The sequence below is a fragment of the Pelmatolapia mariae genome, linkage group LG7 (genome assembly GCF_036321145.2).
Source record: "Pelmatolapia mariae isolate MD_Pm_ZW linkage group LG7, Pm_UMD_F_2, whole genome shotgun sequence".
Lineage (NCBI taxonomy): Eukaryota > Metazoa > Chordata > Actinopteri > Cichliformes > Cichlidae > Pelmatolapia > Pelmatolapia mariae.
In genome coordinates, this window is record NC_086233.1 from 41,039,877 (window position 1) to 41,057,751 (window position 17,875).

General features: G+C 36.9%; 1 protein-coding gene across 1 annotated transcript in view; it reads left to right on the plus strand.

The window, feature by feature from the left end:
- si:dkey-106n21.1 (solute carrier family 23 member 2) overlaps positions 1 to 16,001 on the plus strand; it is a 54,986-nt gene extending 38,985 nt beyond the window's left edge. Inside the window, exons 9-12 of the mRNA XM_063480937.1 lie at positions 2,302 to 2,466; positions 3,728 to 3,836; positions 13,571 to 13,666; positions 13,747 to 16,001. Of these exons, the coding sequence (XP_063337007.1) occupies positions 2,302 to 2,466; positions 3,728 to 3,836; positions 13,571 to 13,666; positions 13,747 to 13,916 (540 nt within the window). The 3' untranslated portion in view covers positions 13,917 to 16,001. The remainder of the gene's footprint in view (positions 1 to 2,301; positions 2,467 to 3,727; positions 3,837 to 13,570; positions 13,667 to 13,746) is intronic.
- The last annotated feature ends 1,874 nt before the right edge of the window (positions 16,002 to 17,875 follow it).

The following is a 17,875-nucleotide window of genomic DNA, read 5'->3' on the forward strand; positions in this document are numbered from 1 at the left end:
AGCCTGAAAAAATAATAATAACACATACTATTAATGGCCATGTGACTGAAATATCTGTAAATATTTTTCCACACAGATGGGAGGTTGGAGCAGTTAACAGCCTTGTCAAATCCATACTATATACAGAAATAGTTCAGTAGAACTGTGATTATACAAGTAAGATTTTTTAAAAGTTATGCATTTGTATTTTAGTGGATAACTATCTTTTTAACTTTTGGATGGACTCAGTGGAAGCAGAGATAGTGAGCAGGGCAAGCAGGGTGAAATATGATTTTAATTGACCTTTAGATTATGGTCTTGTGATACAATTAATGGGAGAGGAAGGCAATAAACATGCATGATTTAGTTATATTGCGTTGTTGTTGTTTGTGAGTCTTACTGTTTGTGCTGCAGACTAAACTACATATTTAACTGACTGTCACAGCTGGGGCAACAGGCATGTGATGTATTGAAGGAGGACCCAAGTTGCAGACGCCGGTGGTGATGCGAGTGAATTTTATTTACAGTGTGGCAAGTGGCAAACAGGAAATGTGGAACAGGCTAGACAAAAACTAAACTGGGAAAACTAGAAACCAAACCTGAAATCATAATATACGGAGACACACAGGATGAGGAGCAGAGAGACATTGAGAACACCAGATTACACAGAATAACACAGACGAACCCACGAGGAGCAGAGGTAGACGCACACTATAAGTACAGACACAAGGTAATCAGGAAACAACACACAGGAGGAACACACAGCTGAACCTAATGGGCATGACACGACACAGAAGTTAAAACAGGAAATCATAAACTGTTTTACAAACAAACTCAGGAACACGAACACAGCACCGGGAAAGCACACAGGCAGGAATAACAAAACACTAAGAACCAAAACCCTAAGAACTGTTGAACAAAATACCAAAATCAGAATAAACTAGAACACCGGATAATAATAGGAACAGTAAACACAAAACGCTGGGTCTAACAACCCAGGACCATGACACTGACAACCATATACAGTCACTGTTATTTTTTTTAATTTACAGAGTCAAAGCAGCCCTCTGTTGATTCATGGCAGAAGTTAAAGCTCAGATTTTGTAAATTGCTGTTGTAAGTGCCAATATACACTCACCAGCCTCTTCGCTATGCTTAGCTGCTCATTAAGGCAAATATTTAAACACCCAATTACTTGACAGCAAGTCAATGCATTTAGTCATGTAGACATGTTAATGATAACCTGCAGAAGTTCTAGTCAAGCATCAGAATAGGGGAAAAGGGGTGATTCAAGTAATTTTTTTATGGTTGTTGGTTTCAGTATTTGAGAAATGGATGATCTACTGGGATTACTACTGAACAGTACTTATCTTGACCTTGTTGATGTCAGGTGTCAGAGGAGAATGGCCAGACTGCCTGAAGTTAATAGGAGGGCAAATGTAACTCATTAATCATTACAACCTAGTCAGAATAGTATTTCTGAATACACATGACTTCAAATCACATGGGTTAGTCAAAGTCAAAGTCAAATGTATCTATATAGCACATTTAAAACAACAGCTGTTGGGCAAAGTGGTGTATATTTAAAACAATCAAAAAAGATGACAAAATTTAAGAAAAGAAGCATAAAATGAGAAGATTTGAGTAATAAATAAGAGAAAAAGAAGTAATACAAACTCATTCTGATTTAAAAGCCAGGCAATAAAAGTGGTTTACACCACTTTTAGTGGGTTACACCAACCAAAGACTTCATGGGGTCCCCATCTTAAGTGGGATGTTTCCAGCAGGGTAATATACCATATCCCAAAGCACAAAAATATTTTAAAACTGTTCCTTGAACAACCTGACAATGAGATCAATATACTCTACAGGCACCAGATTTAAAAGAACACCCTTGGGAGATTTTCACCATTAATTGAAAGGGACCAAAACCAAGTTTACTTTTGACAACTACTGACAACATTCAAGGTGGATTTATATGTATTATGTATTTTGTTTGTGCATTGGTTAATGGTCATCTAAATCCACTTCTATTTGTGTCTTGCTTGAAGTGCAGGTTACTGTATTTTCAATAAAAAATATGGGATTAGTATGTACACACCTGTTAAAAACATGTACACCCTGTCTTATCACAGGACAATTTCAGATATAGTTATTATTTAATATTATGGCATCGAAACACTTAACCACTCTTCCTGTGTAGTCATGTCACATGTCCAGTGAGCCCCAGAGATTCTTCCAACATCCTTGCAACAATAATGATGGTTTAAGTTTTCTTGTGTACACCTTACAGTGAGTCCCTGTGCTCTGTTTTTATGTTAGGTTGGTAGCAGGCTGGTCCTCCAGACTACTGGAATTCTGATGATCATCCTGGGAATCTTTGGAAAGTTTGGAGCAATTTTTATCACTATCCCAGATCCAGTCATTGGAGGCATGTTCCTTATTATGTTTGGAATGATTGCAGCAGTTGGGATATCCAACCTCCAGGTAAACACAATTAATTTCACAGCATATCAAATTGCATTTTTCTTTTATTTGGTGCACCTTTTTTTTTATTCAGCGTAACTAGAGCATAGCTTAATAAGATGCCCTAATCCTCAACCCCTTCAAATAAAACAACACTGCTAAACAAAGCACCATCCCTATTAAGGCTTTCTTGGACTCACTGGTTCCACAGTGAGCGGTGTTGTTAAATCTATCTAGAATACAGGCAAAAACAGAAAATAAGGATCATGTGTGTAATAAAAATTTTATTTGCATTTTGTTGTCATTAACTTGTCTACCATTTGGCACTTTAAGCAACCTTTAAGAAATCTGCTGCACAAAAAAATGTAAGTACAGTAATATGTGAATTCAAGGTTAGGTTAAGTGAGTGAGGGTCAATAGTAATCACCTTTCCCATATCAAGCTATTTCAGTTTGATTACAGCAAACATATTGGGCAAACATACAGACAAGAAGATAGTAATTTAATGATATTCCAAAAAAGGTTTTTGAGTGTTTGTTTTTCAACCACAAACATATTTCTTAATGCCTAAATGACAACTGAAAACTAAACACTGTAAATTTTTAGCTGTTATAAAAGTCTCCTACTTTGAGACTAATTAATTGTTGAAAAACATAAGTGGGAGGGTGTTTAAGGAAGTACTTGCTAGAAAATACAGAAAATGCAAATACCTTAACTGAACTGTTGCACAACAATGTAATGACTGTATTACTAGTTCCACCCCTCTATGGTATTTTTTGGCTAAAGAACTTGCTCTATCAGTTTTTGTAAAGATGAAAATGACGGTGTTTTCCCAAGCTATATTTTGTAGCTATTTCGTTTTGTACTGTTGTAACAGTATTGTGTATCATGTTTCATTATTATAGGCAGGTAATATAGTCTTATACATACATCCACACACACACAGATATATATATATATATATATATATATATATATATATATATATATATACACATTGACCTCACTGTGGCCCGTGTTAACCTGTCATGACCAAATAAATGTGAATCCCATACCAAAATAGAATTTGGGTCTCTTTTTTTCCTGATTATTCCTAATCTCATTTTAGTGAAGTTCCACAGCAGAAATGTCAGCTAGCTGAAACAGATCAACAAAATAATGGCTTGCATCTGAGAGTCAATAAACCAGTTTTAGCAAATTTGTATCACATTATTTCTGTCTCTCTTTCTTTCTTTCTCACCCTATTTCACACACCATCCTCTGTCTTCTTTTCTCTCTCCAGTATGTGGATCTTAACTCTTCACGTAACCTCGTCATCCTGGGCTTCTCAACCTTCAGCGGTCTGGTTCTACCCACCTGGTTTCAATCCAATCCTGGCATCATTGACACTGGTGATTTTAACACTCACATACACTCCCTCATGCACACACACACACACACACACACACACTTTTAGGTCTTTAAAATCAGTATTTGCACCAAAGTATAGAAATACAGTTAAAATAATCCACATATTGACTGTGAAACATAGTCTGTCAAAAAAGTGTGTGTTTTTTTTAATGTCAAGTGGTGCCATCCAACCTGTGAAAACACACTCAAAGTCTTCTTTAGTTGGATTTACTGAACAAATTAATATTATTTATTTATTTATTTATTTATTGGTTTACTTTAGTTTTACTCGATTCACTTGTGTTCTTTCAATACGACACTCCGTTTTGGCAGGCTAACGTCAGGACTTTTCAAAGAGTCGGTTCAACTTTTTAAACAAAAATTAGGAGTTACTTCCACCCAGAGTTGAGTGGAGCTATTTGACATAACTTTTTAAAGTAAATCCAAAAAGCTTTTTTTAGTGCACAATATTTTGTTGAAAGAACATAAATTACTCCAGTAAACTAAAAGAAAAAAAATTGTTTGTTGAATCTAACTAAATAGTATTCCAAACCAGCCAATAGTGAGGTTTCATTTTTTGAGCTCATCCTTGAGCTCATGTGCCTGTTTGTGTTTTATTGTTTTTGTGTGTGAAGTTTAAACTACTTTAATTTCTGGATTACTGATTTATTATTTTAACATTGAGTTTGAGTCCTTGTCATATTGTTGAATCTTTGATATCTAATTCCAATATAACATGATGTTCTTATAATAAGTTTCTGTTTTGGCTCATAATTTCTTTGTTTTCCCAGCATCCTGAGCTTTTATGTTATTTTTCTGGTTCCTGTCTAGTTTCCATGCCTCATTCTGTGATTTATTGTTGTGGTTGTTTCCTGAATTGTTTCTTCTTCTGTCTCACTCCTCTGCTTTACATCACTGGAGTAACACTGCTCCTTTGTCTGTGTTTTCATGTTAATTTGACTCATCTTTTCTCTCTGTTTAGTATTTTATGTTATTTTCTTCTTTTTTTTTCTCTTGTGTCCTGTGTTAGTTCTGTGTGTTTAGTTTTACCTATGTCTTGTTCCTCTCCAGTCTGCATGTAATCAACTCTTTTTGTATATATTGTTAAAGCATTAGTTGTGTTACTCCTGTGCAGCTCTGTGTTGTCCGTTTTTCTTGCTTATTGCTTGTCTTAATTAGTGATGTGTCGGTCGCGAACGAAACGGCTCTTAGAGCCGACTCTTTGAAGTGACCGACGCAAGCCGGGGTTTTTTTTCTTTCTCTCACCCTCTCTCTCGCACTTTTTTTCCGCTTTACTCCACACGCGAGCCTTGTGCTTTGCGCTGGGAAGAGGGGGGAGGGGCGGTAGCACAGGAACAGAGCGGGAGGGAAAGAGAGAGAAAGAGAGCCAGGGACAACAACATCACATTAGAAAGGTATAGTAATCATCCACAACTATTTTCAGTTGCGGATGATAAAGGATTCAAAGTTTATTCATGCAGGCCCATATGACAGAGAATGTGCATCTTCTTTTTGTTTTCATATTTTTTCATATTTATATTTAATTGTGTTGTGGTTTGCAGTGTTTTGTGTTGTTTCACTTTAAATTTGTTTAAAAGGAAAAAGCTGAAAATTTAAATAGTTAAAAGTTGAAATGTGAATAGTTGGTTTTTATATTGTATGATTTATTTATTACATTTTATGTGGAGTGAATAAATAATGGCCCCTAGAGACAAAGGACGTAAAAACTCCAAAACACGTAAAAACTCCGAAGCACGTACAAACCCCGAAGGACGTAAAAACTCCAAAACACGTAAAAACTCCATAGCACGTACAAACTCCAAAATACGTACAAAACACAACAGAAATGCTCCAGGATGTTGAGCTTTTGTTACCTAGTGGCTACACAAGCCAGGAAGTACCAACGACCGGATTTGGTGTGTGGTAGTAACAGGTCAATTAACATTTTTTTAATTATTTGAATATATATGAGTGCCTGTGTATAAATACACAAACAATACACATATGCTTTCAATTGTGTAATTTAAGTGATCTAGGTAGCTCTGTTTTGGAAGTTCAGTTAACGCTAGAAATGTGTTTTGGAGTTTGTACGTGCTTTGTCTCTAGGGGCCACCTTATATATTTATATATAAACATATATAAATAAAACCACAGGTTTTTTTTTTACATTAGTAATTCCTTTTGTGCATAATTTTATATTGTTGTTAATAATAAATTAATTAAAGCAACAAAACAACCTGAAGAGCCGGTTGTGAGCCGAAAGAGCCTGCTCTTTTTAGTGAGCCGAGCCGAAAGAGCCGGTTCTCTAAAAAGAGCCGGAAATCCCATCACTAGTCTTAATGGACTTTGTTCTTTTGGACTTTTGTTTATAGCCAATATTAAAGACTCACCATTTGTTGCTGAAGTCAGCCTTCTATGTCCTACGTTTGGATTCTGTGTCTATACTCTGTACACCATGCTACAGTCGACCTGACTGACTGAGTCAACTGAGAAACTGTTGTCATTTATATATGTATATATGTTATTCTTAGGACATGAAAAAAAAAATCTATTTTTCAATCCTGTACATAGTACAGTCCTCCAAAATAGTACAAAGTATGGTTAGGGCCTATCAAGCTATAAGCTGCAGAACTAACCTGCTCGGAAGCAGGTTATAGCTCAGTAACGTATAAAATCGCCGCTCACGGACCAATCAATTTTCCAGAAACTAGTTTCAGATGCATAGATAGCAAGAATGTTTAAAGCTGTTTTAAGAGCAACTAATATCATTGTCTGCAACAACTGTGTCACTGCTGTATCATGTTTTTAATTTCTTTATATTTTAAATAGTTTTCCTTTCGTTTGTAAAATCGGACACATTGTTGATAAAATAAATCTGACCATGTTTCTAATGGTCATCTGGTTGGTCATATGCCACGTCTTTCATGTGAATGTGTGCATAGCTAGATTAGGAAACCTTGTGCTGTCTGAGTTGATAACCACCTTCGTGTGACTGCTTAACACAATTGGCAGGGTAAGTGAAGCCAGGTATTGAATATCATGTGTATGCTGAACTTGTTTCATAGTACATGGCCCAGCTCTGGCACCACGATGCCCAGGTATCGCATGACGAGTGCAGAGAAAAATTACCAATGTTCAAGCACAAAAGATATCTGATACCTATAGAGACAGCAAAGAATGTAGCTTGCTAACACACTGTGCTATTTTAGCTTATTCAGCCTGGTTTATAATAATTTATTTCACTGCATAATATCGACAGAATAGGTAATCAGATAAAATACAAAAGATGGCACATGGCAGTGAATTTGCACCTGCTCTTTTGTCCATTTAAGCCCACACAACCCATGTCTGTTTGTTATGGCACAGCACTAGTTTGTTACTATGCATCAATGAGCATTAAAAATCTTGGAAAGCAGCAGTTTCACGTAATTTTCTTCTCAGTTCAGTACACAGTAGCCACTGTACCATGACAAACTCTTTGTCTGTACCCACGCTGGGTGTGATCTATCATTTATTTCACCACCTCCTTTATGATTTTATCTAACAGGAATCACAATAGAAAGTGCTCTAAACACCTGGTGCATAATTGAAGAAACTAAGCTATGGTACTTTAATAACATTTATAATTGTCCAAATAGTTGTGCTGTGGGACACTTTTGTAAGATTTCTGCTTGAGATATTACACAAGTTTGACCATTTTATTTTTTATTAATCAAAACAAAATCAGTAAACAATGACAGACAAACAACAAAAAAAAAAAAAACATCCAGTGACATAGTCCTCTTACAGTGAATTCCAGGCTGTGTTCCCACAGACACTTAGAGATTACCCTTGAAAAGATGCAGTAGTTTTGCCAGCCTAAGCTCCTAATGCCAAGGTGTTCCAAAATCCCACAGGCCCAGATGGCAAACATTTTACATTTAGTCTTTAGGCTAAAGGTGGCAAATTGTCTTTTAGACTAAATGTGTTTTGGGAATCTTTGGTTTTACCTTTACATACATAGGACAGAAAAACATTCAGTTTGGAGTCCAGTCTTTTAAGGCAGGTTTTATATGGGTTGAATAGGATAAAACCAGCATTTCAGCCAGTAGGGGGCACTGATAAGGCTGTTGAGCTTGATTCTTTGTACATCCATGCATGACTTTTCTTCTTTGCACAAGAAGGAGGCTGGGTTGGAATCACATTTATTTAAAGTGTAAAACTGTGGATGTTGTCAGCAGCTTTGAGAATAGAATTTTAAGGGCTTGGCTTGGTTATATGTGACTTTAGCTTCTTTGGAAAACTACTACATCTAGGATGTGCAGATTGCAGAAAACATCAGAAAAGAACCTAATGCTTGAAATATTTTGGGGGGTTTCTTGTTTGTTAGTTTTTAACAATTAGTCTAGATTTCATTTGTAAAAATATAGTTTTTTCTATGTTATACTGGAATTTGCCGATTGCAGATATTGCCAACTGAACACTTCAATCAGGTCTCTGACAATTTTGCAAACAATTTAAAGAAAGAAAGCACCGCAACTGCATAAGTATTTGTAATATGGTAAGCCCATCACATACATCTTATAAAGGTTTCACAGTGCTTAGGTGAAACAGGTCAAATCTATAAAACATTCCAAGGGTTTAATCATAGATAACTCTAGGTTTACTTGCACCTCTGTTTATGTAATGTGCACAAATTCTTCATTGACATTATTGCCTATTGGTCAGGTAAGAGGAATGACTAAACAGGGAAAAACAATAGTGAAAAAGCAGAAACGGGAAAAATAATAATAATAAAGTTAAATGCGAAAGGTGAATAGGGTAAAATTGTTTTGTAATACTTTAAATGTTTTTCTACATTACATAAACATAATAAAATATGCATTCATATGCAACTGATAGTTCACGCTCAGCTTACACTAATGCAGTCATCAATCCAAACATTAATCCAATAGATGAAATTACACAATGTGAAGTAAATATGATCAGTCAGAGATCTTAGAAGTAAGAGAGTTATAGATCGTCACAGGTTGACAACTGATAATTACATTATTTTGATGACATTTTGATTAGCTGATTCATAGGCTTTGTGACCACCTCCTATGAAGCGCCATCAAAAGAGCAATCTTCAAGATTAAACAGCTCTTCTCTGCAGACATGAGACCTTGATCCTATGTGTCATGTGATGCTAGTGTCTCCCAAGAAAGTGCTAATCCAGAGTTCAATACTGGGCATGAGGGCTTGTCTGGTTTTCTCTGGTCTAGGCTGCTTACCTCCCAATCCTCTTGGCTTGCCCCCATGTAACTGGCTGTAATCTTCCCAGCTCAGATAAAGCACTCTTGCTCCAGAGTCTGTCCCCAGCCTCAACACTAGCTGATAGCTCCAGACAAGAGGAAACCTGTCAATGCTCTTTGTAAACAAACTCTTGCTCATCCCGACGTCTTTCGATGTGCAAGCTGTTGGATTTAAAATCAACTCAGTGGATGCCTTGAACTTTTGACTGCTGCTGTTTTGGGCAGGAAATGTGTGTGTGTTCCTTTGTGTGTATATGTTTTGGGATGGGTTATTTGAACAAGAGTTTTTTCAGAGTCAAACTACGTCAGCGCTGTTTGCAGTTCTTGATTCAATTCAATACAACTTCATTATGCAGTTTATTGCCTGAGAAGGATTATGAAAGCAGGGCCTTGGACTTGCAGGCATTTCCATTTTGAATGGCCCTCTGTATTCCACCATGTGCTCGTGGTCACACATGCCACATGAAAAGCCAACTCTGACTCAGGATTTTAGAGTATCTCAGTGGTCTCTAGTGATTAAAAAAGGTGCCCCTTGGTCAACAGAAACCTTTACAAATCCATATATCTAAACATCCGTAGCTCTTTTGTCGATGTCACAGGACACTCTTGTGAGGTGCTACAGGCAAATTGTACCTATGTTACCACTTTGTGTCACCACAGCCAGCCCTACAATGTGGCTTTTATCAAACTACCTGCAAATTTTCTCTTTTAGAATGCTACTACATATTCTGTTTCTTATTATCCGCCTCACTTAAAATGTCTCCATGTAAAAGTTTAATTTACATCAGTTCATCAGTTACAAAAATATGTGTATTTTTTACTATTGGCATCAGATAGTAGTTAGTTTTACATTGACATTGTCCCCTTCTAGGTCATCTCCTTGTGCACCTCTGCACCATGTTTCTCCAAACTGTTTCCTGGAAGTCATGTCCTTCCTCTATACCCCAATCCTAAAAAAATAAATAAGGGTTGATATGGTACAAATCTTAATAACAAAACAGTTAAAATGGGATTTGGTAGGTGGGTGAACCCTAAGGTCCAGTGTAGTGGGGCAGTGCAGCAAAAAGAAGTAATCAGTCACATATACTGTCACATATACTGTGGTTAATACATAAGCAGATTTTACATCATGGCTTTATCGTCATGACTTCCTGGCCACTATAAAGTTATTATAAAGGCAGACTTTGGAAAGTGTTGATAAAGAAAACAATCACCTTAAAGTGGACATGACAGTATCACGGCAAAATGTGCAACAGACACGGCAGTCCGCCATTTTATACTTTGCCTCTCCAAAGCATGAAATGGACACGCATGCAAAGTTGCAGTAAGCCGCAGAACCAGCAGAGTGAGATATTTTATTTCAAGCCAACATTAAAATAATCATGGGAACGCATTTAAACAGACATTATTCATATGTAAATACATATTAGCCAACTAGCTTTATCATTTCTGTCAATTAACGACCCAAGAATCAATCAAGAATATTTCTAACATTTCTAACATTTTGAGTTATTTTCCAGTGTTAGAAAATCAGCACTGCTAAGTGTTAGTCATTGTTAATCTTCAAAACTGACTAGGTTACTTTTAAAAATATAACACTGTCAAAAGTGTTCATTTAACACTCAACAGTGTTATATTTAACACTCAGAGGAGTGGACTCATATAGACACTCTCTAGTGTCAATGTAACACTGGAGTTTTTGCTGTGCACTTTTAAACCACCCCTGGCTGTAGCAATAACTTTTAAGTTAAAAAACTAATTTGTTTTACAATCAACTTTCACTCTCTGTCTCCTAAGCAGTAAGTTGTTCTTTATTGTTGGCTAGCTGCACTGTAATGGGAAGATTCTCCTGCTGACTGTAGTGTTAGAGTTTGTCGAGCGGTTTAATAAATGAGGACTATGTGCAAAAGAGCCTGTCTGAGTCAGGCTCACTGTTGATTCACCACACAGACAAATTGTCCGACACTGTCCCCTCTGTGTGTGATTTTTGTTGTTAGGTTGAGTGGACAGACTGAGCATTTCAATCAACTGGCAGATATATGTGTACAAGATGCAATCAGTGCTATTTCATGCAATAAAATAGTTTTTCTTCTCTTAAGCATATCCAACCAGTTTACTACTTATATATCACACAAGAAACTGAAGCATAACTGATAATCCTAGAGCGCATGAGCATGTCCACAGGGAGATTTTTGTTTGTTCTGTGCACATGCTCATCAAAAGGAGCGAGCTGAAGTGGTTTGCACATCTGATAAGGATGCCTCCTAGGTGTCTCCTGGTTGAGGTGTTCTGGGCATATCCCACTGAGAGGAGGCCCCAGGGCAGACTTAGGATAGGAGATAGGAGATTACATCTCTTGGCTGGCCTGGAAGTGTCTTGGTGTTATTCCCCTGGATAAGCAGAGGAGGAGGCTGAGGACAGTGAGTCTGGGCTTCTCTGCTTGGGTTTCTGCCCTCATGACCCTGCTCCTGATAGGCGAAAGAAAATGAATTCAGGAATGGATGGATAGATGAACATGCCACTGGATGGTAGGATTCCTGATCGTGCTGTGGTAAGAAACTTAGTTATGTTTGGATGTGCTTGGGTAAAGAAAGTATTTTATGGCATAAAATGGTACTGATCACATCTAGTGGACATCTGCTCTGCTAGCTAATTGCCCCTCTCAGTTTACCCACCAGACGAAGAAAAAACACAGAAAGGACAGTATCAGACCACTTTTAAGTTTGAGTTTACCTTGATTTACTTCATCTCTGGCTCTTTTCACAGTGTGCTTTTTTTTAATTCTCTCTTCCTTTCATTAAACTCAACCAGTGGTGGCAGGCAGCCACTTCCTTCTTTTCTTCCTGTTAAAAGCATTTTTTCCTTCCCACTGTTGCCAAGTGATTGCTCATTTTATTGTTGGGGTTTTCTCTCTAGTATTGTAGGGCAGTGGCTATCAAACTGAGGTCCCCAGACCTCCAGGGGTATGCAAGGTGCAGATTGGGGGTCTGTGAAAACACATAGTGTCACCTGGCGCATAGTGGCACTTAAAAACATGTGCATCATCTGAGGTTGAGCTAATTAGCACAATGGATAAATATTTAAGTCTGTCCACTTCATCAAGTAATGCAGAAGCCAAACAACCTAAAATTAGAGAGTATGACAACAGTCCCCTCGAGTTTGGCTTTATCGAGAATTTTGATGGAAGACCAAAATGCATTGTGTGTCTTCAAGTGCTAGAAAATGAAGCAATGAAGCCAGCCAAGCTAAAGTGGCATCTCATCTCAAAGCATGAGGGTTATAAGGGGGTCCTTGGAAAAATTTTACCCCCTGTATGGGGTCCCTGGCCCCTAAAAGTTTGAGAACCCCTGTTGTAGGGTCTTTACCTTACAATATAAAGCACCATGAAGCCACTTTAGTTTTATTTCTATAGAACTGAATTGAATTAAACATTTTCCATGGCGTTATTGGTTTTGTCACTAATTAGCTAACATAAACTATTGGGAATCTATTAGCAACCAACCAACCTAGTGACATCACATTCTGTACTGACCCAGATTCCTTCAAAAAGTCAGTCCATTTTTAACTGTATCTGGGAAGTGATTTGAATAGTTATTTGGAAGCATTATCTAGCTTGTCTTTGATTTCAGTGGTCAAGGGAACATACAAGTTACTTATACAAAATATCCTGTTAAATTTGATTTTTTAAAAAGTTTTAATAAGGTTTGATAAGATTTAAAAATCCTTTCTCTTGGCACTATCAAGTTTTTAGCCTAATGTGTGAATACGATTAATTAATTAATTTGAAATAGACATTTCTCGGTAAGCCATAACCAGATAATCTCACCAAGTTGATCCACTGTCCAGTTAAAAATTTTATATAAACAAGAGCACAGTGCAACTCCCAGTGAAGGGCAAGTTAAGATACTGTAGTATATTAATTTATTTGTGTCTATGTGAAGTCGAATGTTTTGAAAACCTCAAACAAAGAAAGTTTTTAACTGTCAAAAAATACCACGAACAGTTTACAGGCCACTCATAAAATATCTCAGACAAATCCATCTCAGTCAGAGATATAGGGATTCACCCGTTTGCTTCTAAGATGCTTGAATACAACCAAACACCACACAAAAAAATGTGTACGGTAAACTCAGCAACCGTGGTAAAAGTGGATACCAGGTATTCTGGCTTCCTCACACAGTAAACTGAGTAAGAGTGAATGCTGTCTGTCTCTCTGTGTTGGCCCTATGCTGGACTGGCATGTCAGCTGGGATAGGCTCCAGCGCCCTCGTGACCTAAACTGCATAAGAAGTTAAGGAAATGGGTGGATGGATGATTAGGCCTTGATTTAGTTTTAAAAAGAATGAATCCTTGCCTTCATATGGAAGAGGCAAGCGCAACGATAATCTTGTACAAGATTTATAGTTCTTTTATCTTGGGCTAATAAAGGTTAACGACTTGTTTTGTTTCTCTTGTCTCTAAAGGAATAAAAGAGCTGGACCAATTGATTGTAGTGCTTTTTACCACACATATGTTCATCGGTGGATTTTTTGGATTCATACTGGATAACACCATTCCAGGTGAATGACAGAATACTTGTGTTAAAGACAATCAATTATAAAGTAAGCTCTATCATCTAACCTCATCCCATCTTTTTCAGGTACTGACAAAGAGAGAGGTATCAAGAGCTGGCAGGACAAGGTGCAAGATGGAAGCAAAAACATGCATGACCAGTCATGCTATGATATACCTTTCTGCAACAAGGTTTTGAAAAGGTTTAGATGTTTCCAGTGCCTCCCCTTCCTCCCTTCTTACAAGACCACCCAGTAGGAGGCAACCATGTAATGATGCAGTAGCTCAGTGTGCAACATTAATGTTGGCCTGTTAGCCCCATTAGAACAAAGAAGTCTTAATTGGATGGAATATTCTCAATGACAAAATAAGTGTACATGACACTTGCCTTATTTCTTCAGTGCTATTACTGTTCATTTTAAACCTCACTGCTGACAGTGTTTTCACAGTGTCACCTTTCTGCTGCAGTTTCTGTTTCCCATTTTTGTTGATCTGGTTAATTATTTCTAAACAGTTTAATCTTTGAAACAAATAGAAGTGTTTCACATTACAGAATTTCACATTCACATTACAGTGTACATTGGCATCAATAGGCAGAGGTCAAGCTGCTGCGGCTTGAAACTGTCATCGTGCTTCTGAAACGATCTTTTAGACTGAACACCCAGTGGAGACATAAAGGCGCTGATTCTTTAACATTATTAAAATAAAATCTAGTTTAATCTCACTTACCGAAAACAAACACTGAAACAATATTTGTGCTAATTGGTTACTAGTTTGTTTTTAATATTATGTTTAATTAATTAATTATATGGATGGTTGCAATTAAAGTTGCAATTTAAAGGTAGTGCATTTATAAACATTAGGATGTTCTTTTTCCAGTATCGTTGATGTGTGTGTCCTGCTTCATTTTCACTGTTTCATTTTGTTTGAACTTTTTGTCACAGGTTGTATTAAAATGTGACGAGCTGAGATTGAGGTTGTTGCTTATTGTTTTTTATATTAGTGATTATTTTATAGCTTTTTAAGAGTAAACAGTTAATTACAATGATCACGAAGGAACAGGACCCACAAGCAGGACACCCAAAAATCCAGATCTTTAATCCAGAAAGCTGTACACAGGAAGGCAGAGGCAAACAAATCCAAATATGGCAAAAGTAAAGTCCAAAAAACAATCCAGATGTTCAGACACACAACAAACAAGGAGCAACAAGGGAAAAATTGTGGGCATACAAACAACATACTAGAAATACTAAAATATTTGCAATGTTTGACCAAATCATGGTAATGGCAACTTTAGTTATGCAGCAGATTTCATCATACTCAAATTCAATCTGCTTACTACAGAGAGTAAAAATAAACACAAATCTATATAGGTTTATGATGACAGCTGAAAAATAAATCTTATAATAGTTAAAACAGCTAACATACACATGCACACACACTCACAGACACTCAGCTTTTGACTTATTGAGTCGTTTTTTGAATGCAGGCACAGCTGTAACTTACCTCTGGTCAGCAGGCAACTTGTTACAATATAGGAGCACAGTAACAGAAACCACCCTCACCACATGTAGGTCTAATTCGGGGGACACCTGATGTTGTTTAACTGGGTTGCAGACAGTGAGCAAGGAAGCGAACGTTTAGTTCATAAAGTTTAAACTTAACTTTTTGAACTGGGAGCCAATGAAGTACTTCAGTACTTCTGGTAACATGTTCAAATTTCCATGTACGTGTAACGACTCTGGCAGCAGACCTTATTATCAAAACTGTGATCACTGTTTAAAATGATGCCAAGGTTTCTGACTTCTTTACTGTGTTTCAGAGGCAGGGAAGATAAATGTGAACTAACTGACTTTTTCAACCAACTACAAATAATTCTGTTCTAAAAAAAATTGTATAAAGTTTCTAGACATCCAGAGTTAATGTCATCAGTGCAGCTTATTAGTTTGTTAAAAAAAAAAAAAAAAAAAAGGTTAGATCATGTTAGGAAAAGGGTTCAGGTTAGGTGAAGCAGTGTCATGTGCATAAGAATGATGGGATATATTGATATTTTTTATGACAGCACCAAGCAGGACCATGTGAAGGTTAACGTGTAACAGACCGGTGATAGACCCAAAGGAAAAACCTTTGAATTTTTATTTGAGCAGTTCCAAAGCTACGAATTAAAACACAAAAACGTTTGCACTTTGGTATGATGAGTACCAGTGAAGAACATGACCTGACCAACTCTTAAACCAATTGACTTGTGAGCTGAATAAAAGGTCTGCAACATTTTCTTTCCGCCATCTTTACCTTTCCTTTGTTTCTTCCGGGAACTTTAGGTGGATTATGTATATCTACATTTCTGGCAAAATCAATATAATTAATTATTTGAGAAATTGCATCAGAGAAATTATTCAGCATTTAATCATATGTTGACAGTACTTGTAATGTGTGCTTTGAAAATTCGCTGATAAATATGTCACCTGTGATGCCATTGATGTAATGCTCGTTAATTAATCGGTTGGTATTTGTTTTGACAAGACAAATAAAACACACAATAATGACTAGAGAGAGCAACATTTTGAACATTTGTAATTGTGACATCAAGGCGTCTGGAAACAAGTAGATCAAGTGTGTGACCTTTTGTATGAATGGGTCCATTCACATGCTATTTAAAGTCAAAACATTCTAATAAAGGGATTGTCTGTTTTATATCACTTTTCATTGTTGCTGTTGTCAGTGTGAATATTTAAATCCCCTGAACTAATGATACATCAAATTATGTCAATTAGGGCAATTTATGTTGTATATTTTGAAAGAAATCCATCAATTTCCTCTGTACCATGTCTAAGGTTAAGGGGATGATATTTAGTGACGAATACAGCAGAATATAGAATAAAACCTGAATATTCAAAATCTTGAAAATGGCACAGATTACCAGTTAAAGATTCCAGTACTCCTCCTGTGCAATATTCAATATTCACAACTAATTGTGAATTAGTGGGTGATATTTTAATCAGCGCTTTATTACCAGTATCACACTAGCGGTACAACCCCCGCCAGGGGCAGAGAGGCATCCAGTCCTCACCAACTACAAAGGCCAGAGTAGGATTATAAGAATTAATGTGTAAACAGAAATATTTATTTTTTTATCCCAGATAAAAGTCAATTTCCCTCATGTCCATTGGCAGTTGGCAGGACTTTACTGCCAGGGACGAGAGTTAACAGCAATAATTGCATAGCATCTACTTTTTTAGAAATATGCTACATTATTTTTTAAATGCTAAAAAAGACATTAAACATGTTATGCTAAAATGTTAAAAACAAAGAAAATGGGTTGAACATGCATATGTGTAGCAGCATTTACAGTAACCTTTTACATGCATGTCTGTCTCACAGCATGCTGCCCAGTTACAGAGACAGGGTAACTGCTGAGGCAAAGGTTAATTGCTTTAAGATAAACATGGAGAGCTTCTGGAGCCAATGATTAAGGCAGGTTTATGCAGCATAAGAGACCCCCATCAGGGTCTCACAGTATAAACATGTGCTTAAATGCTTAAATCTTTTTGTTAGTGGATTCAAGCATAAAGCCTGAGTACTTACAGTATGTGTCTGCATGTTTTGGTATTTCTGAATTCTTTGAAGTTTATTTTTGACTGATGTTTTGTCTTCACCACTCCCTGGTCTGAACAGGAATCTTTGAAATCTCTTCCTCTTTTAGAAATACAACCTATGATACATTCTACAGTAAGGACTAGCATTTCATTGTTTTCTCGTGTTGTTTAAGACATTTTTGGAGATCTGACATTTTGTGTGATGTTTAATATTTCTGATCAGGCGCATTACAAAAAATATCGATAGTACTCAGTAAAAAGAACGAAATTCCAAAAAGCAGACACTCATTATCCAGCTCCAAGCGCTATGAACAGAGAATAGGGATGAATGACAGTTACTAGTGTAGGATCAATTAAAGGGAGCTCATGGTGTGCAATTTGTCACTTCTTTCAGAACATTGGTATCTAAGGCTACGTCCACATTAGCCTGGATAGATTTGAAAATGTGTTTTCATTTTCAGTCATTTTCACAGAGTTGTGCGTCCACATTGAAATGGCCAAAAACGCTTATGTTCCAGTACTGCGCATGCGTGAAACGCAAGAAGATTCGACCTGCCTCATTTCTGTCTGCCTTTTATTTGCTTTCCGGCTCTTTGAAATGTTGCAGCAGAATGTCGAGGA